This window comes from Psammomys obesus, unplaced genomic scaffold (genome assembly GCF_907164565.1).
Source record: "Psammomys obesus unplaced genomic scaffold, mPsaObe1.curated_primary_1811, whole genome shotgun sequence".
NCBI classification, from domain to species: domain Eukaryota; kingdom Metazoa; phylum Chordata; class Mammalia; order Rodentia; family Muridae; genus Psammomys; species Psammomys obesus.
The window spans coordinates 251894-273775 of NW_026593982.1; the positions used below are offsets into that span (position 1 = coordinate 251894).

Consider the following 21882-nt stretch of genomic DNA (forward strand, 5'->3'; position numbering starts at 1 on the left):
GGGCAACAGCTTTTTCAGCTGGAGCCCTGAGAGCAGAACAAGCACAAATGTACTTTCGTCTCAATTTCAGACAGAAGATTCATCTTTACCATACCTCCTAGCAAACTCAGCCCTTTTCAGTAAGAGCTTTCACTCCCCCCCTTCACAAGCAGCACCTTCTGGCTTCTCTGGCAGACCAACACACCAGACCAGCATCAGCATCTTGCATCTGGGCTCATTATCAATCAAAGTAAAAACCAGGGTAAATGCAGTCCTATGAGCAGGCTCCCTATTTGAGGCCCATCCTCAGGAAGGTGTTTCTAAAGGTTCTTCAGTGTGAGGTGTGAGCTTGCCCTGAACCCACTGTCCCTAATTTCTGTCCTTGTTGCTATGATCATTTTTGAGGATCAGGAACAATTTAAACCCAAGCAATAACAAAATTACTTTTGTTCTTTCTCTTCAACTTTTGAGTCTTCCTAAAAATTGGTCCCAAAAGCAGGGAGAATGGGAATAATCAAATTAAGTACATTACTGTGAACTTCTTCATCCAGTGCCTTAACTTTCCCTTTCTTCTTAATGAGCTGGATTTTGCAGGCATTGGCTTCCCAGTCTTTGTCGTTGCCTCCATCAAGTCCCACACCTAAATCAGCAAAAAGAGGTAGGAAATCAAGACTTAGAAACTGACTGTTACGAGTACCAATATGAGGGCAAGAAAATTAGTAAGAATTTAGGGAAATTATACATTCAGCTAATTAACTCCTTTACAAAGTAGATTTTCTGAAAATCTATTATGTGTTGAGGTAAGTAACTACTTAAAACAAAAATGAAAATAAGGCTGGAAGCGTAGCTGAGTGGTAAAGAGCTTATCTAGCATGTGTGGAACCTTGCATTCAAATCCAGTACCAGAGAAGAAGGGAGATCAGGAAAGGGATTAGGAACACTTAATTCTTGCTTAACAGTCTGTTGAGAAGAAAGATAGAGACAGAACAATAACAGCCAAAATTACTTATACAAACAACTGCTTTATAAATTATAAACTGAGATAAAGTGCCATAGGCACAAGGGAGAAGTCCATAAGAGAGGCACACAATTCTCAAAGGAAAAACAAGGGAGAGTCAGTTAAGTACCTTTTGAAATTTTACTTAAGTTACTAAGACTTGAAAAACTTACTTAGACCCTGAAGGCCATTCCAAACAAAAATATGGCAAGAATGATTAGCAAGTCCTCTGAAAATGGCACAGAGAGAAAGATGGGTTGGCAAGGGAGAAAGAGGACATTACAAGCTGCAACAAAGCAAAAATGTAGAAGGCCTGATTCACACAGGTGATGAGTAAGAGAAACAGCAGGGCCTGGATGTAATGTGAGAGGGCAGTAGCCAAGGCTCTCTCCTGGTTCAAACAACTGTGGCTTGCCTGCTGACGGAAGGACAGACAGAACGAGGTATGTAGCAAGGACGGCAGTGTGTCAGTTCAACTATGAACCTGCAAACTGCACTGTACTGCGGTCTACCCAGGAAGAATTTCTAGAAGGCAGCTGGAAACACACGTCTACAACTTGAGAAGAACACTTGGGTTAGAGCTACATAACCAAGTGTTGTGGCACAACCTTGTGATCCTAGCACTCCAGAGACTGAGGCAGGGGGATGGTGCGTTTAAGGCCACTGTGGTCTACAATAAAAGACTTCCTCAAAAACTTTACAAAGTCAATGGATTATAAATCACAATGCACAAAGTTGCAGTCATCTTACCATGAAAATTTTAGGATAAGTTGGCTGGAGTAGTGATTCATGCCTCTAATCTCAGCCTGAGTTATAGTGCAAGACATGACCTCCAATAAATAAAAAAATGAAAAAAATCTTAAAGAACATTCTTATTTAAGCAATAGACAAAGGAAAAGAGCCTTTAAAACTGACAGAAAACATCGTCAGCATCCATATAGGAAGCTATGTTGTTAAGGAAGCTAAATATGGAGAATTTGAACAGCAAAGGAACAGGGCTGGGATCACTCGGAACTCCCCTAGCCTGTGCAACCTTGACTTCCATCCCAGTACCACTAACACAGGAAATGAGAAAACAACACTGCTATCCTTAGAAAGACTTTCAAGGTTGGCCCTTGGGATCTAGGATCTTAGATTCAGGGGGATGCCTATCATCTGAAAGGGGTGAGTGTGGCTCCTGTGCCTACACTGTTCATGAAAACAGTGCATCCCTCTGGGACAGACTGCTGGGCAAATTGTGCTCTGTGCTCTGCATCACCAAGAGTTTAGCTGGTAGACAACATTCAAGTGTCCTATCACAACTGCTGCTAGGGAAATTAAGTGTATCCTGTTAAAAGAGGCCTCTTGGAAGCAAGTGCCTGCTTTCCTGTAGACTTCATCCCACACTCGCTCCCTTTCGTGAATTTGCTCTGGATTCTGCTGTAGTGAATCATAGAGCTATGCTAATGAGTCACTAGGAGCCATGGAAAGGGAGTGTCTGGTGAACTCCAACACAGGGAACCAGGGTCAAACAGAAAGTTTTTACTTGGTTTGTCATTGAAATAAAACACAAGAACCCTGGGCTGGGGCTATCATTCAGTAGTAGAGTGCTTGCCTAGCATGCATAAGGCCTTAAACTTCAATCTCCAGCACAGGAAGAAATGAATTTATAGGGCTGAGCTAGAGATGGCTCAGAGGCTAAGAGCTATTCTTGCAGGAAAGCTTAGTTCCTAGCACCCATGTTGAACAGCTCCCAGACACATGTAACTCCAGCACCTGCACTCATGTACACAAACACAAGCATAAAAAATTTAAAAAAAAAAAATTAAAAGAACAATGAATTTATAGAGTAAGGTGTTCTATAACTTGTTCCTACAAAAATGTTCCATAATTTATGTTTTAGAGTAAACTTCTGTTTTGTTTTTTGAGACAAAGTCTCCTGTAACCCAAGCTAGCTTCAAACTTAATATATACCTAAGAATGACTTTGAACTTCTCTCCTCAGTGCTGGAATTGAAGGAATAAGCCACCAAACCAAGTCTATGTGGTGCTAGGGATGAACCCAAGATTTCAAGTATGCTAACAACTGAGCCACACCCCAGCCCTATAGTAACATTTTTCCTAAGGAAATTACTGAGAAATATCCACATAAATGATAGTACTGTTGAAATGACAAACGCAAACCCTTTAGACATAACAAAAGTAAAAATTCTTCAAACTTGGATTTACAAAACAAATAGTTAAGCCTCCTAAAAGTAAAAAAAAAAAAAAAAAAAAAAGAAATTAAAAATACTATTTAGATTCAAGAATCATTGCAAACTCCATAGTATATTTTTAAAGAAAATACCAGCAGAATCATATCCTCTGTACTCCAGTCTTTGAAGGCCTTTGATTAGGGTCTCCAAGATTTCTCGTCTTGTTCTGGGAACATGGTAATTTAAATAAGCAAATATACCTGCAAAAAATAAAGAAATATGTAATGTAAAACTATGAATCAAATCTGACATAATTATATTCAAGCTATACAAAAATATAAAGCTAGACCTCATTTTTTAAAAAGATATAAACCCTTGTCTCAAATTATATAGAGACCATATAACTTTTTCAAAGGAAAACTTTTTGTAAACCTGAAAGATTAACAAAAAAAAAATGTCAAAATAAGTATCTAGTTGTTTTCAAGAAAGCTTATAAAGCTCTTATTTCATTAATTGCCATTTTGTCAAGTAAAACGTATTTTTAAAAATTAAGCAAATTTGTGGGCTATATCCTATATACTATTACATTTAAACATACACAACTTCTAGTAAGTATTTTTAGCCACAAACAGTTCCTACAGCTATATAGATAAAATGACTGTTTACTTCTACCATCAATAAATTTAGGGATAAACTGTGTTTAAAAACAAAACAAAAACTTAAAATTTAATTTTTTTTTTCCCCAGAGCTGGAGACCACATTTAAGTGCTCTATCATTCAACTACAACCCAACACAGTAACAAAAATCTGACCTAAATATTTAACTGCCTCAAAATGACTTGAATCAAGTTCAGGTACCACTGTGGAAGAGAAGGCTGTAGAAGCCTGAGGAAGGGAGGAGGACCAGAGCAAAACAGTGTCTTTGGCACAGGACAGGACCTCTGCACTCATGAACTCACAGTAACTGTGGTTGCCTGTTCTAATACGGAGTGGAAAGGGGTTTATGAATCCTCCTCATCCCTGACTGAAGAGCTATGGACATTTGATGGCTTCGAGGGATTGAGAGTCAGTTGTTTGTCTTTGGGGTGTGGCTCCTGGTAGATCTTAGCACCCTTTTGCATATGCCCCTCTTTTTCCTGGTCCCCCCATTCCGTACTTCTATAAGAGCAATACTGACTTTCACATGTATTTGCCATTCTGTGTCTGGTTGATTTCACTCAACACAATGTCCTGAAGACCTTTGCCCCATGTTCCTGCAAATGTCCGGGTTTTACTACTTTATGACTGAGTAGTAGTCCATGTACAACACACACTTTCCTTATCCAATGAAGGGCAAGATTTGCATTTTGTAAAGTGGTGCAGTAAAGCAGGACTGAAGTTCTCTTTGGCTTTGGTATCTCAAATGCCCACTAGTGGAACTGTTGCCACTAGTGTAAAGGAATTTTATTGTCAGTTTCTGAGATGTGGTGTGAGTGCAGGTGTGCATATGCCTCAGCGCACATGTGGGGGTCAAAGGACAACTCTTGGGAGTGGGCTCCTCAACCATGGGTTCCAGGTTTGCAAAGCAAGTGCTCTTACCCTCAAACCATCTCACTGGTCCCCTTCTGACAGGGTCCCAGCACACACATGGTAATATCTGCAATTCAGTCCAAGGGGATCCAATGCCCTCCTGCGCCTTCATGGATACTGCCCACACAATACATGAAAACATATCACCCATACATATGAAATAAAAATACATTAAAAATATAAAACTAGGACTATTCTTTACCATACTTAAGATGCTCCATCACCATCTAACATGATGTTCCCTAGTATAAAAAGCCCTTTACAGTTGACTTGTTAGTATTCTAAGACCTAATAAAGTCCCACCTTTCACACCGCAGAGTCACACCTCTTAAGATTTATCCAGAGCGGTGTCCATGCAACGTACTATTTCCCCAGGAGACGCTTGGGACAAGATTCCCTCTCTGAGTTGTGTTTACTTGTTTCCACAATGTAATCTAATCTGATCCTCCATCCCTTGCATGTGGGGAAGATAAGCCAAAAGCTCCACTAAGGTTAGAGCTAGCGGAAACAAAGGGTCAAAGCCGTGCATTCTCTTGAGGCTTCTGCTGGTGAGCTAGGTTTTCAGTAGAGAAATCAAATTACCCAGTATATAACGTTCTGAGGTGGTCTCCAGAACACTTACTAAAGCTAACTGGCCATATTGATTTTTAACACACATGTACTTTCTTTCATTGTGTTTCCATGATGATGGTGCATCTCCAATCACTGGCATCTTTGATTCAATGCATTGTCATACTTATGTTACAACACAAAAACTACTTTTTTACATGATAAAGGAAGCACTACAAAGCCAATAATCACTACTGTCATGTTTAGTAAACTCTACTTTAGAACAGTTAGCTCAAGAAAATCTAATTAGTCAGGCAATTGTGGCACACGGCTTTAATCCCACCCAGCTCACGGAGACAGAAGCAGGAGGACCTCTGAGTTCAAGGTCAGCCTGGTCTACAGAGCAAATTCCAGGACTGCACAGAGAAACCCAGTCAAGAAAGAAAGAAAAAAAGAGAGAGAGAGAAAGAGAGAGAGAAGAAAGAAAGAAAGAAAGAAAGAAAGAAAGAAAGAAAGAAAGAAAGAAAAGAGATAGAGAGAAAGAGAGGAGGAAGGAAGGGAAGAAAAGATGGGAAGGAAGGAGGAAAGGGAGGAAGCAAGGAAGGAAAGAAGGATACAAGCAAGCAAGCAAGCAAAAAAGCAAATATACCAGTTACAGTTATCGGATTTTCTGCTATCTCAGAATGGCCAGGAAGAAATGACAAGCAGACACCTATTCAGTCAGGCAGGAAAAGCCCACAGACATTCATACTCACACGGTTGCTTTTCACCATGCAGTCCTGCTTAAAGTAACTACAAAAGCTTAAAAAGCCACCCATTTGTAATTGCTCCAGTACTGCAGAGTAGTTATAGGAGCAGAGTTTCTAACCCCAAATTGATTCATTCTCACTAATTGACTTATTTCAGTGCCATACCATATTTTATATGACCACTTCTCTACTGAGATTTCTTTGTAATGACAATGCTACATTTAAAACTTATATACACCACCCCTTATAAAGGTATTCAATATAATTATGCAGCCACATTCTATATGAAGATCTTTTTAAAATAATGTATTGAGGGGCTGGCGAGTTGGCTCAGAGGTTAAGAGCACTTGTTGCTCTTGCAGAGGACCTTGGTTCTGTTCCCAACATCTACATGGTGGTGGTTCACAACCAACCTTAACTTCATTTCCAGGGGATCTAATACCCTCTTCTGACCTCTCTGGGCACCAACCAATGCATGTGGAACACATTCATACACATTAAAAAGAAACTTTTAAAAAAGTGTTATCTCAAAAAATAATTATTGAGCTAACGTATTCTAAGCACATACAAAAATTATAATAGACGGCAGGCATGATATAACAAAAAATTCCGATTGTTTTTATTTTTAATTATGTATTTTTTTCTCATTTATAAAATGCTTGACTGAGGATATAGCTTGGTGGAGCATGTTTAGCATGGTGAAACTTTGGATTTGATTCCCAGCACCAAAAACTATTCCAGCTTGTCTCTCCCCCTTTGCTGCAATGTGTTGCCTACTAGAAAACTTATCTTGATCAATAAACATTCTGGAATTTAAAGAGCTATTTTAACTAAGTGTTTTTAATCAGTCAGTCTACTTAGGCCATTATCTCTCTTAAAATGAAAACACACACTTTCAAAAAAAGGGGGGTGGTGGCATACACCTTTAATCCCAGTACTTAGGGAGGCAAAGGCAGACAGATCTCTGTGAATTTGAGGCCAGCCTAGTCTACAAAGTGAGTCCAGAAAAGCCAAGCCTACACAGGTTTGGAAACCCTGTCTTGAAAAACCAAAAAAAAAAAAAAAAAAAAAAAAAAAGACAACATACACGTTCATAAGCCTATCTACCTCACTAAACACAGACTACATTTTTTCAACATCATAATAAAAAAATAAATTCAGCCAGCCAAACATTAGACAGATCTCAGGGAGTCCTGTGGAAGAGTTGGACAACTGAGGCAACCAGAGGGGTCAAGGCCTCCACAAGATCTACACAGTCAACTAACCTGGACCCATGGGGGCTCACGGAGACTGAACCACCAACCAAAGGGGCATGCATGGATGGATCCTAGGACCCCCCGCACACACGTAGCAGATTGCTGCTTGGTTCTCATGTGGATTACCCAACAACTGGAGGGGGTGCTCTGACTCTGATGCCTGCCTTTGGATCCCATTCCCCTAACTGGGCTGCCTTGTCTGGTCTCAGTGGGAGAGAATACGCCTCTGCAGAGACTTAATGTGCCATGGGGAAACCTCCCCCTTCTCTGAGAAGGAGAAGAGAGGGGAGGGGCGTGTGAGGCTGGAGGAGACTGGGAGGAAAGGATGGGGACTGCAATCAGGATGTAAAGTAAATACATAAATATTTTTTAAAAATCAAGAGAAAAAGAAAAGAAAATCAAGAAACAATACCCTGTAAGAATAGCAATGAAAAGAACTATGAACTCATTCATCCAGTTCAGTTTACTTTCATAGAGGTCCTGCCAACTGCCAATCAATGATGTTAATTCATTATCTGTCTAACTCTCAAACTTTCTTCACATATTATTTTAAAAGTTTAGAATATAAGCTGGTGTGGTGGTGCAGGCTAGAAGCACTCAAAGCCAGACTGATCTATATAGCAAGTTTCAGGACAGCAAGAACTTCAGAGAGACCCTGTCCCAAAAACAAAACAAAACAAAACAAAACAGAACAGATTAGAAAAACAGGTCAATGAGATGATTCAGCAGGTAGAAGAACTTCCTCTGAAAGCCTGATGACCTGAATTCATCACTAGAACTCACATAAATGTCGACAGAGAACCAAGTCCTAAAGTTGTCCACTCACTTATATATACAGTAATAATAAACACAACTTTTTGAAAAGTAGAAAAGGTCATTCACATTTTTTTTTCTATTTTTCTGTGTATGTGTACTCAGTACTGACATTGAGTCTAAGGCACTGTACATACTCAGCAAGTACTATGGTAATGAGCTACATCCTCAGCCTGAAGACATTCAGCTAAGATACAAGAATGACCTTAACTGGATTTGGTTGTAACAGTTGTATGTACAAGGACGGAAGTCTATTTATTTGTATTGAGGAAAAGGATGGTGAAAACAATGATGGTTGTCAGAATGAAGTCTTTTTAGAGTCCTGTAAAAATGAGTCCTAGAACTTGGGTTCCTACCTTTTAACAAAGGAGTTAACTGTATGTCCACTGTTTGATTCACACTCCTAAGCACTGTTAGTTGAATAAATTATTCTAGTTTATTACTGAATAAAAACTCAAGGCACAAAAGGTTCTTTTTCCTGATGAGGCAACTCACCAGCAGCCGCCACCCCTTTCTATTTTCATAAACTGAAAATGATCTACATCTGATCCCCGGTCAGACGTAGGACTCTTTTCTTGGCACTTCTATTTAATCCCTTGAAGCCCAAAACCAATAGCTCTCAATCTGCTTCTACCTGCATTCACTACAGGTGACCAATACCACCTCCAACTGCCTCCCTTGTCACTAATCTCTGTATCTCAAGGTAAGAACCCTCTCCCCCATCACTGTAACACTCCAGGTCTAACAGAGAGTACAAAGCTTTCCTGTTCTGATGAATTTCAGACTGCCACAGACAGAATTGTGTTAGCACCTGCAGCCACTGTGCTTGCATTCATTTTTGTTTCCTCTGACCACAGAGCAACTCCCTTCAAAAGACAGAGTACTATCAATCACTTCATACTACCTTCTGATACTTTCTAAATTCCTGAAATACAGTTGAAAATTCTAAACCATAGAAAACAGCACTAAATTTTGTTCAATGCTAAAAAGAGATAAAATAAAGGTTTCCTAATAATTAAAAGATCTAAAATTTTTGAGTCAAACAAAGTTACTAGGTTTAATTTTGAAGGTTTCTAGAACCTTTAGTCTTGCTAATTTTGGGTCTCCAAAAGTAGACTATCACAAACTGTTATAACAAAACCCTTCCCAACTTCTATTGCTCATTTCTATTAACCTTAGCACCTATTAACCTCCCTCTTTCCCAGGAAATTGCATTAAGTAATTAGTTAATTCCCCTCACAGCTTCTTTATATCCAGTATGATTTCTAAGGATGTTAAACAGTATTGGTTTTATGAGTCACCCTAGCAGCCAGTCTCAGCATCCCTCAATAACATCAAAGCCATTACAAAGTATAATTAGAAAAATAAAGTTTTTAAAAATATTAATTTTAGGATACTTTCAAATTGCAAGCTCCCTCACTGCTTTTGGGTAGAAAACAACACTATAAAATGTCATTTATATACAGCATCAGATCAGAAAGATGCAACTTCAGTTTATTTAAAATCCAGAAATGCCTATGAAGGGCAGGGTAGTTTAAATGACCTGACGATACACTCTCAGCAAAACCAAAATTAATACAAATATAATGGACACAGTATTTCAAAGGATTATGAGTAAGCTAGGGAGGCTGGAGAGATGGCTCAATGGTTAACAGAGGCCTGGGGTTCTCCCAAATTCAAAAAAGGACCAAGGAGTTTAAAGTATAGCTCAGTTGGTAGAGTGACTACCAAGAATGCAAGAAGTCCTGGGTTGATTCCCAGACCCTGTAAATAGAGTGGCACATCTCTATAGCTGAGGTGGAGGAAAGAAATCAGAAGTTCAAGGTAATCTTTGGCTACATAGTAAGCCAAAGCCATACAGAACAGCCTGGACTATACCATACCAGGTTTGTTTATTTGTTGAATAAACAAACAAAAACAAAAACAAAGAGGGGAGCCAGGGGCATGGCACTGAGGATATAATAGCTGAGTGATAGAGAGCTCTGTGAGAGAGGCCTTCGAATTATCTTCAAAAACATAGGAAGCAAAACCAAAACCAGGAGCTGATGAGAAGGCTTAGTTGAGAAATCTCACTTGCTGTTCTTGCAGAAGTCCAGGGTTTGGTGCCCAGAATCTACGTGGCAGCTCACAACTGTCTTTAATTCTAGTTCCCAGGGATTCAGTGTCCTTTTCTGGCTTCATTAGACACTGCATACGCATGGTACACACACATACATGCAAGGAAATACTTGTACATGTAAAATAAATACATAAAAAAAATCAAATCATTAGGTCTAAGAAAGAAACCAGATATGATGGCTCACACCTAAAATGTCAACTGAAAATAAGAGAATTGCTGAGTTTGAGACCAGCACCCTGGACTCTATACAGTGTGAAATGGTTTTTTTTTTTGGAAATTTGGTATAATCTAATAGAATCACCTAGGAAGACGGCCCCTCAATGTCCCCACAGATTGTCCTATGGGCATGTCTATGAGACATTTTCTTGACTAACGACTGATGTGGTAGGGCCAAACCCACTGTAAACAGTACCACCAGTGATCCGGTGTTTTATAAAACAGCAAGGGGGCTGGAGAGATGGCTCAGAGGTTAAAAGCACTGGCTGCTCTTCCAGAGGTCCTGAGTTCAGTTCCCAGGACATACATGGTAGCTCACAACCATCTATAATCTGGTGCCCTCTCTGGCAAGCAGGTGTACATGCAGGCAGAACACTGTATACATAATAAATAAATCTTTAAAAAAAAAAAAAAAAAAGCAAGCTGGACAAGCCATGGGGAGCTAGCCAGTAAGCAGTGGTTTCTCTGTGGTTATGTCAGTTTCTACCCCAAGCTCCTAGTTTTCCCCATGAGACTATATAACATGTAAATTGTAATAAGCCCTTTCCTCTCCAAGCTGCTTTTGATCAGCAGGAAAGCAAACTGGCCCAGGTAAACATCTCAAAAAACAAACAACAAAGACGAGAATCAAGATTAAAGACAAAATAATTAAAAATAGATACTCTATTTTCTGGGAAATATATAATGCTAAGGGATTCCTGGGTTGATATATTGCTTCCTAATTTTGCCTGACTACAAAATCATTTTACTGATAGCCCAACATATACAGTAAACATTTTTGACAGTTTTATCAGTATAATTGAAAAAAACACATAACTCAGAATCTTAGTTCTTGTTCTTCGAACATTTTAAAATATTGAAAAATTATAAGCTGGGCATGGTGGCACACCCCTTCAATCCTAGCACTCAAGGAGGCAAAAGTAGGCAGATTTCTGTGAGTTCAAAGCCAGCTTAGTCTACAAAGTGAGTCCAGGACAGCCAAAGACACACAGCAAAACCCTGACTAGGAAAAAAAAAGGGGGGGGGGGCAAAAAAAAAAAAACCCTCAAATACTGTGTGCTAGTATATTTATTCTCCATAATCAGTGAAACTCAGTTTAATTTCTGTTCTGCTCTAGGAGCCACTATGACTAACACTGAGTATCCTCCTTCAAAGGTGTCCTTCTCTGAGCCTTCATGAACTAGATCTGCTATCTTTTTGCTTTATAGTACGTGAACACTCGTCTTCCTGGAACAAGATGAGGAAATGACCTGAAACCAGATGTCAGGTACATAACTCATCACTCAAACACGGTTAATTAGCTGGGAGTGGTGGCATAGTCCTGTAACCCCAGTAGTTGGGAGGCAGAAGGAAGACCAGGAGGTTCAAGGTTATTCCCAGCTACACAGTGAATTCAAGGCCAACCCAGGCTTTGTGAGATCCTGTCTCAAAATAAAAGAGAGAAGACAGTTAACTACCAAATACAACACACTAGTAATTAGCCAGCTTGAAAATCCACTACTTACAACTTGAAACTAAGTTATGTATTTTTTCAAAAACAATCTATTAAGTAGTAAAATTTAATTATAAAGACAGCTCTATTCCAATAAATTCAATACACTAATAAGTGCTTCTGTTTTGACATTTAGAATACAGGATCTTTAAGTTTAAATATGCTCTTCATTTTCAGAAAATGAAATGATTAAACAGTAAAAATACAATGATTACAATCACCCTCTTGACCAGTTCTTTCAAGTGAAAGACTACAAAGAATGTTTCTCCAACAGCTTCAATTCTTACAATACTACCTCTCTTTAAAAGTGTTCTTTCTTGAGAGCCAGGCATGACAGCTCATGCCTAGAGAATCAGCACTCAGCAGCTAAAGAACTGTGATCTAGGCCACCCTGAGGAACAGGAGACACTATCTCTAAAAATGATCTTTCTGCTAGTAACCATGATAGTCAGGTCATATATATTGCTCAGTTATCTTTCAAGAACACTTTCAGATAATAATTCTTTTATTGGAGTGATGTTTTTGTGAACTGTGTAAAGATTATCTTTGTATTATTCAAATTCTGTGGCAGTGCAGTTCTGATTATAGGCAGACTTTGGCACTGTCATTTTTATGAAGCATCTCCAGTTTCAATGTTTTGTAATCACTGTTCTCCACCACCTTCTGATTTGTTTTATTACAAATCTGATAAAAATAGTGGTGTCCATGCCTTTAATCCTAGCACTTAGGAAGACAGAGGCAGTTGGATCTCTGTGAGTTTGAGGCCAGTCTGGTCTACAGAAAGAGTTCCAGACCAGACATAGATAAAGAAGGATGTGCCAGGCCAGTATTCGGTAGGACAGGTAATGGGCCACATAGGAGGCCAGGCCAGTATTGCTGGGTTAAAATAACTCAGAATCTTCCCAGCTTAGTGCTATAAACTAATAATAAATATAAGTCTCTTTCATTATTTGGGAAGGGGGAGTAGGCATGGAAAGTCCTTATTGATACATTTCCTTTTTTATGATTTATTTACTTTTATTTTATATACATTAGTGTAAAAATGTCAGATCTCTGAAGTTACAGACAGTTGTGAGTTGCCATGTGGGTGCTGAGAATTGAACCCAAGTCCTTTGGAAGAGTAGACAGTGCTCCTTACCACTGAGCCATCTCTCCAGCCCCTACATTTCTGTTTTTTCAGACAGTTTCTCTGTGTAACTGTCTTGACTGTCTTGGAACTCACTCTGTAGACCAGACTGACCTGTAACTCATGGAGATCCACCTACCTCTGTCTCCTGAGTGCTAGGATTAAAGTGGTGCACCACCACTGCCTGGCTAAACAATAATTCTTAAAACATGGACTAATAGAGCCTATTTTTTAATGGTTCTAGTAAAGATATGATAAACAGGTGCACATGCATGATGTGTGGTCTCTGGCCAGGCCCCTTACCCTGTCTCTTCCACAAGATCAGCTCTGAGCCCACTTCATCAAGTTATTGATTTAGTAATGGTTCCTGTTGAAAGACTTTCGAGTGGCGGGAAGTAACGTGTAGTATTACGGTCAGAACTCTAGCTTGAGTTTTAGTAGGCCTGCCTAAAGCAAAGTGACTAGAATGAAGTATTTTTAAGAATGCAAGATAAACAGATTCAAGAAAGGTTACTAGCCAGGTGTAGATATTTGTAATCACAAGGCTTGAGAGGCTGAGACAGGACACTGAATTCCAGGCCAACCTGGGCTACCAAGGGAGACCCAGTTGCAAAAAGGTGGGGGGGAGGAAGATAAAGGCTGGGGGTGTGGCTAGGGGACAGTACTGCAAGCTGCCTTTGTGAGTTTAAGCCCCAGTACCACACAGTGTGTTCACAGCTGCCTCACTCACCCGGTGGACCTTCTGGAGAGATCCCTAAATGACGCCTCTGTGGGCACTTTCAGCCCTGCACCTTTTTTTAAAGTAGGCATTTATCTATCCTCTGAGCTTTAGGCAAAGGTGCCCCTTGAGCGCCCTGAGACCCTTCCAGCAACCCCACTCCGCAATCCCTCGAGTAGCCTCTGACTCCCGCGACCCCCACAATCTCCTCTGCGGGGCCCTCGTCTCAAGCACACTAGGCTTCGGCCGCCCCCTTCAACCCAGAAAGCCCCATCTTGAAGTCCCTGCCCCACGGACGGCCCTTCTCCCCAGAGAGCTTTCTCCTCCAGACCCTGGCTCTCCCAGGACCCCCGATCTCCTCAGGGCGTCCGCCCCACAGGCCACCTCTCTCCTCAAGATCCCCGCCCCAAGGCCGCTCCGCTGACCCGCGCCGTCCACCTCCGCCTTCACTGCGCGGGCCCTGAGGCCGCCACACGCCCCCATCGCTGCCCTTACCGCACATGGTGCTGCAGGTCGCCGGGCGAAGGCCGAGCGGTCGGGCGCGCGCGAGCTTCGGAAGCGAGGACGAGCGAGGACCCGGGTGGCAGCAAGGATGCGACAGCTCAGGCACGACTGCCGGACCCGCGGCTCGGCCCTCAACTGCCGCCCCGCCCCAGCCAGCCCCGCCCCCAGCTACGCGCGCCGCCGCGGCTCTCCCATTGGGCCGCGCCCGCGCCGCTCACGCGCAGGCCCCGCCCCCGCCGCGCGCAGACGCACAGCGGCCGGTAGAGACGACGTGGCAGGGGCTCGGCCGGCATCCGCCTCGGCATCCTGGAGCCTCCCGCCGAGGGCGAGGCGCGCGGCGGAGGGGGAGGAAGGGAATGTTTACACAACAGGGAGACACAGAGGGAGCCAAGCTGGAGGGCAGGAGAGCCTGGCACAGACGCGTCTGTGTGCAGTGGGCGCGGGGGCCGGAACTGCGCGGGTGGCGCAGGCCGCCCTCGGCAGCCTTTCCGGTGACGACCTCAGCTGTAGGCAGGTGCTGGGCGCCCCACCTCTTGCCCTCACCTACTTGTGTTCTTGGCCTAGGGCCCCACGACTCAGTGGTCCCAGCCCTGCGCCTGCGCTCAGAAAACTGCGAGCCGCGTCTGGCTGCCCACCTAAGAGCACTGGAGGGAGTCTGCGGGCGCGTTGCACCCTCGATCGCTCCGGCCGTGATGAACTCCACCGCGAAAAGAGGAGAAAGTTAGCGGGGCGTTTGCTAAAGGAAGGTCTAAATAGTACCTTGGGGCAAAAGTAGGCAGTTATCAGCCCTCTGTTGACAGCTCTAAAGGGAATAAATGAATAGGGCCAACAGAAGCTGATGAGCTTCCCGCTGGTGAGCGAGCACTCTCAGCCAGCACACCAGCACGTCTGAGGCCTGTGTGTCCTCTGACCTCACCAACATTCAAACCTGCAGAGTCCCACATCCCTGCCACTTTTAAACGCGACCACTTTGAAAAGCCCCTCAAGAGGGCTTTAACGTCTCACCCTTTGATCTGCCTCATACAATAGGTTTCTGTATTAAAGCTTTTTTTTCTCTCTCTCTCCACTAAGCTGTAAGTTCCTTTATGATGGCGTGAGTTTTTGTATAACAAACGCCTGTCTAGTAATAAACCCTAGCAAAAGGTGGCAAATCAAAACTGTTCTGATAGCTGGAAAGATGGCTCAGGGGATAAAGACACTGGCAGAAAGCCCGATTCCCATCCCTGTGTCCCACAAAAGGGTCTTCTCACTACACACACACACACACACACACACACACACACACACACACCCTGCCATGCGGCCGGCTCTACCCCCAAAACTGAATAAATACTAGAAAACGTTTTTGAACAAGTGATAAAAGCCATAGAATTGACCCTATCAGCTGGTTGTAGGTGCCAAGGAAGCAAAGGCTTTTCAGTTTTTCATCACCTACCTCAAATTTAGGCTAGAAAATGTAATCAAGGTATTCCTCATCTAAAAGCTCTTCGCTATTCCAAGCCATTAAACACGTCCCTAGATTAGCCTGGCAAAGTCAACACGGTGAACTCTTTGTTAATGGGCAATGCATTTCTTAGTTCAAGAAATGGGTCCTTGGATAGACATCTCAATCTAAAGACCCTCAACTGGGAGACGACTTGGGTGGTACTGCCCCAGAGTCCAGGTGGTTCCAGTGCTTTGTGTCTCATTTGCTGGCAGTAAATCTGTTGATGCCACAAAAATGACGGCAGCAGTACCAGCAAAGTGTTCCAGCTCTGGTAATCCATCCAGCGTTTCTGCCTGCTACCAGCTCACTGTCTCTTACCCATCTCCAGTCTGCTGTCTTGGTAGCACCAGCTGAAAGGAAACTTGAAAGGCCAATGTTCTCCAGCCCAGCCCTGGACAAGCTCACTAAACCCCACCACAAAGGATGCTTTGTAACCAGGTGCCAGCTCAGACGCTGCCCCTCCTCCATGGAGCAGCTCTGCCTTCTCTGGGCCTATAAAATAAAGCCTGGAGGAGAAGATCAATGATGTGTGAAGGAAAGAGGCTTTGAACATCTGAGAACATGAAGAGGATTTTCTCTGCTACATTTGTTCAAACAGCACTGAACAAATTTAAGGAAGGGAACTGAAGAAAGGAGAGGGACAGTTCTCTCCGTTAGTCAGGGTTTTTATTGCTGCAACAAAACACCATGACCAAAAAGCAGGTTGGGGAGGAAGGGGTTTATTCCGCTTAGACTTCTACATCATAGTCCATCACTGAAGAAAGTCAGGGCAGGAACTCACACAGGGCAGGAGGCTGGAGGCAGAAGCTGATACAGAGGCCATAGAGGGGAGCTCCCTACTGGCTTACTCTCGATGGCTTGCTTAGCCCGCTTCCTTAGAGAACCCAGGACTGTCAGCCTAAGGGTGGCATCACCACCATGGGCTGGGCTTTTCACCATCAATCACTAAAAAATAAGAAGAGCCTTACAGCTAGATCTTATGGAGGCATTTTCTCCATTGAGTTTCCTTCCTTTCAGGTAACTTTGTATCAAGTTGACATAAGACTAGACAGCATATAACCTTCCTCATCCTTGTGATTTTTGTTACCTGAAAGTGTTGCAGTTCTGAAAGGAAAGGCTTTCTCTACACAAAAGGCTTTCTCTGTTACATCTCTGCCCTGGCTATGGGGGGGGGGGGGTGTCCCAGTGCAAGTGTATCAGCTTTTTCCCCAGCAAAAGTGTTACAGTTCTGCTCCAGCAGGGGGAGGTTTCTACTGAGAAAAGTGTTACAGCTCTGTTCAGAGAGGGTATCCCGGGCAATCTTAATTCGTGGGTAGAAAAGATGGTGGCAAATAGCAAAGGAAAAACAGCATGAGACCTGTTGGAAGAAAAACACTAGAACCCAGGGCTGAGGCAAAGTATCAGGAGTTTAAGGTCATCCTTGACTGCAAAGAAAGTTCCAGGAGAGACCCTGTCTCAAAAGACACACAACCTTAGAGGGACAGTTCAGAAATTTAGAGTGCTTGCTGTCCTTCCAAAGGACCAGAGTTCCTTCCCAGCACCCAAATAAGGTGGCTCACTATACCCATAACTCCAGCTCCAGGGGAAACAATGCCAGCTCCTGGCTTCCATAGGCACGTGTGCACATGACACACACACACACACACACACACACACACGCATAAGGACATCAGTCAGCTGCAGAAAGACCTCAGGACTGGGGTCTTTGGCAGCACTGTTACTCTAGTTTAACCTAAGTACCTTTTCCCCAGAACAGCCCTTCAAATAAAGATCTGACTCTCCCTGTATCTTGCCCGCTCCAGGCCTTCCTCCAGAAGTCTGTCAGTGGCCTCGGGCCAAACTCTTCCAGCACCTTGTAATCTAGCTGTCCTGAACCCTTAAGAAGTTCTCTGAGAGAATAAAGCCATCTCAAGCTTTAACAATTCTGCTTTTTGTATCACTTTTTTTTTTTTTTTGAGACAGTGTCTTCCTATGTAGCCCAGAATGGCCTAGAACTGGTGACCTTTCTTCCACCTCCCTAGCGCGGGATTACAGGCATATAACATCCCACTTAGTTCTTTACATCTACTTTGTTGTTGTTGTTGTTTGTTTGGTTGGTTTAGGCTCATTAAAAAGGAAACCAAAGTTTTCCCCCAGCTGCCACATAGTAGCATGGTCCTGTTGAGAAAACTAAAGCAGTGACGGATGAGGTCCACGCTTCCTGTGGCACATAGCCATGCCTGGCAGAACCAGCCCTGCCTTACCCCCGCCATGGCCTCCTCTCAGGGCTCCCTGCCTCTGTCCTCATCTTTCATGACAATAAGGCAACCATCACAGAAGACAAGATCAATGCCCTCATCAAGGAAGAGTATAGAAGTGGAACCTTGGCACTGGTCCCAGCCACCATGAGCATAAGTCTCAAGCGTACTGTGGGGACTGCTAGCATCGGACACAGCAGCGGGAGGTCCTGCTGAGAAGAGACAAAGGAACACCAGGGATTTGGTGTTCCTGACTAAATCTCCTTTGTGATGTCTGATAAAAAGCCAACCTCTAGGCTGAAGACACAGCTCAGTTGGTAGAGCTGCCCTGGACTCTGGGTTTGATGCTCAGGATGACAGACAATGGGTGTTGTGATACAAGCCTGTCATTCTAGCACTCAGAATACATACACAGGACCAACTCAGGCTGTCCTCAGCTAAGTGCCGAGTTTCGGGTAGCTTGGGCTATATGAAAGCCCCTCTCTCAAAAAAGGAAAGGAGAAAAACTGAACTATAAAGAAAAAAAAAAAGCTTCACCAGTGAACCATATCCCCAGCTCTAGAGGGGGGAAAAAAACCCCTTTTTTTTCTTTACTTCTGTCTTAGTTACTGTTCTATTGCTGTGATGAAGTACCATGACTGAAGGCCACTTTTTAAAAATTTATTTAATTTTATTCTCTGTGCATTGGTATGAAGGTGTCAGAATCCATGGAACTGGAGTTAGACAGTTACAGTTACAGATAGTGGGTGCTGGGAATTGAACCCCAGACCTTTGGAAGAGAGCTAGTGCTCTTAACCTCTAAGTCATCTCTCCAGCCCCAGAAGACAACTTTTAAAAGAAAGCATTTAATCGGGGCCCTTCTCAACAGTTTCAGAGGGTTAGGTCATGACTATCGTGGCAGTGCGGTGGAAGCAGACATGGCACAGCACTGGCACAGTAGCTGAGTTTGCATCCTGATCACAGGCACAAGGCAGAGAGAAAAAGCAAGACCCACCCCCAGCGATACAACAAGGCCACACCTCAATCCTTCCCAAACAGTTTCACCGACTGGAAACCAATCATTTAAACATATGAGCCTATGGAGGCTGTTCTCATTCTAACCACCACAACCAGAAAGCCATAGTCCCAGCCCTGAAAAAATAAAATATAGTTTTAAAAATGTATTTATTACTATTTCATGTATATGAGTGTTTTGCCTACACATATGTCTGTGCACTGCGAGTGAAGTGCCCATGGAGGCTGGAAGATGGCACTGGATCCCCAGAAGCCGGCACTGCAGATGGGGTGAGCCACTACGTGGGTTCTGGGAATTGGAGCCAGAGCCTCTGAACGAGCAGCTGAGCTCCCAGCTCATAGCTCTACTCTTGAGAAGCATCTTTTTACCTACCACTGGGGTCACTCACAGGCCACTAAACACACAGCCGATGTGAACCAGCTGTAACCAGGCCCACTGTGTTACATGTTTGGCATGTGCGACAGCCCTCCATTGCCACATGAAGTCAGACTCAGGCAGCCCTGACCACACACATCATGTAAAGAAGTGGACTCTGTGGTCCCATTAGAACTGCACTGCCTTCTCTCCCTCAGCCTGAACCTACCAGGAGGGGAGTAGACTGTGAGCAGATGAGGAAGAGAAGACTGGCTTATGTCAGTTATGTGTGATAAGAAACACCCCCCCCCCCCAAGTAAAAGCACCCAGCAAGATAGACCCTTCCTAACATGCCCCTGAAGAACAGCAGTGGAGAGAAATTCTCCCAGGGAGCAGAACTGGGGCTTTCACGGGATACAGTCAATGATTTGGCTGGATGTCCATGGTGGCCATGGAAGAAGCAGTATTAAAAACTGGAGGCAGGGCAGTCTGGGGAAGAACGTGGCCAGACGTTGCTGATGGGCCATGAAATATGAAGACGTGCCCCATGGGGCAGCTTCTAGAGTGTCAGCCTACACAACTACTAAAGTGGGAACGATGAGTTGCCTTACACAGCAGGAAGCTCTCTTCCAGACACGGTCAAGGCCCGATGGCTTATGGACAAAATGACTGTGGTAGCATGGACAGGGACTACCATGGGCTCAGAAACACAGGCCACCGCCCTCCACACGTGACCTGGCTGCAGACACTTCTGGGTGCCCACAGGACCTTTTGATGGCACCAGCCCTTTCACGATGGAACTCACGGTGTTTTAATCCTGGAGGCAGCGCTCCAAATGAGGATTTGCCTGCCCTGAACACAACAGTGCTTGCAAAAGTACCAGCCACAATTTACAAGCATATTACACAGAGCAGTAGCACTTTGCCCAGGGGCCTCACCTCACATCTAAAAGGGCAGCAGTGGACCTGGCTCATTGACTTCCCTGGGCCATGTTCCTACCTGAAGCAGCTGGCTTGACAGAACACTGAAATCACTTTTGAAGACTTAGTTACTGATGTGGAAGAGAATTCCCTGCTATGGCAAGGCAAGGTGCCTAGAAGGCTCTCTGTTCCTAGAATGTGATGCTTTCTACCATAGCCAAAGTTCAAAGGTCCAAAAAAAGGGGGCTCCATTTGGGGGTGATTGGTCATTATTATCCCTAGTGACCCACGAGCAAAATTTCTGCTTCCTTATGCTCTGCTGATCTAGAGGTCCTAGTCCCGAAAGAAGGAAAACTTGTATGGGGACACACAACAGTGACTCTACTGACCCAGAAGGTGACTGCCACCCTGCTGCTCTGGGATCTAAATGCCTCTAAATCAGGCAGGAAAGGAAAAAAAAAAAAGTGACTTATGGTGTCAAGTAGAATGTGTTGATCCTAACCTGTAGAAATTGGACTACTATTGCACAAAAATGAAAAGGAAGGACAACTGAAGGAGGACATCTCTTTCATTCCCCATCCCCCATGATTAACGTCAACAGGAAATTATAACAGCACAATCCAGACAGAACCGCTAATAGGGCACACCTTCAAGGAAGAAAGTTGGGATTGCCTCACTAGGTCAAGACCACACCTAGCTGAGTTGTTTGCTGAAGGCAAAGGAAATATGAGCTGTGTAATAGGAGCGTTACAAGGATATGACCAGTTACAGAGAACCGTAGCCGTGTTTCTTCCTTATAAATGTTTGCAAATATACCTGTGCATACACATGTATTCACACTCAGCTAAGTTTTCTTCCCTCATTATCTCCAGGTAACATAAGGAACGTCTCCATTAGGATAAAGTTTCGTTAACTTTACACTCTAGCATTCAGGCTACGGCGTCCTCTTCCGGAGCTGGACATACCGAGTTAGGTGGGAGGATGACCCCTGCTGCAGCTCTATTCGGAGTTTATGGCTTACGGAGAATCATAAAGGTTCTGAGTGGACAAGGGGTGGACTTGAAACAGTTGTATGCATCAACCTGGGCCATTGTAAACAGATATTTAGTCAAATACTCTGGATGATTCTGGAAGGATGTTTTTGGATGAGATGAACACTTCATTCAGTGGACTTAGAGCAGGCAGCTGAAGGTGGCCTCCCTCTACTTAGCTGCAGATCCTACTACAACTCCCCATCCCCTGTATTAACCCTCCCCAGCACATCAAATCACATGAGAACTGAGCATATCCTCATCACCTGAGGCCAGGCCAGGCATCCCTGCCAGGGAAAGTGATCCAAAAGCAGGCAATAGAGTTCATGTTAGAAATACCCCCCACACACACACTTGCCAGACTCCCCATATAAGAACAGTATAACTGTAGGGGCCTATGTCCAGACCATGCATGCTCCTTAATTGATGTCTCACTCTGTGTAAGCCCCCACTGGACTGGGTTAGTTTTATCTGTTGGTCTTCATGTGAAGTTCCTGTCCCCTCCATCTTTCCCCCAACACTTCCACAGGACCCATGGAGCTCTTCCCCTTGCTTGGCTACAAGTCCCAGCATCTGTCT

At 43.6% G+C, this 21882-nt stretch overlaps 1 protein-coding gene across 1 annotated transcript in view; it reads right to left on the bottom strand.

The window, feature by feature from the left end:
* Positions 1-14384, bottom strand: part of Gfpt1 (glutamine--fructose-6-phosphate transaminase 1) — a 51285-nt gene extending 36901 nt beyond the window's left edge. Inside the window, exons 1-3 of the mRNA XM_055617607.1 lie at positions 14252-14384; positions 3302-3409; positions 512-619 (exon numbers count right to left, since the gene is read on the bottom strand). Of these exons, the coding sequence (XP_055473582.1) occupies positions 512-619; positions 3302-3409; positions 14252-14258 (223 nt within the window). The 5' untranslated portion in view covers positions 14259-14384. The remainder of the gene's footprint in view (positions 1-511; positions 620-3301; positions 3410-14251) is intronic.
* Positions 14385-21882: the final 7498 nt, after the last annotated feature.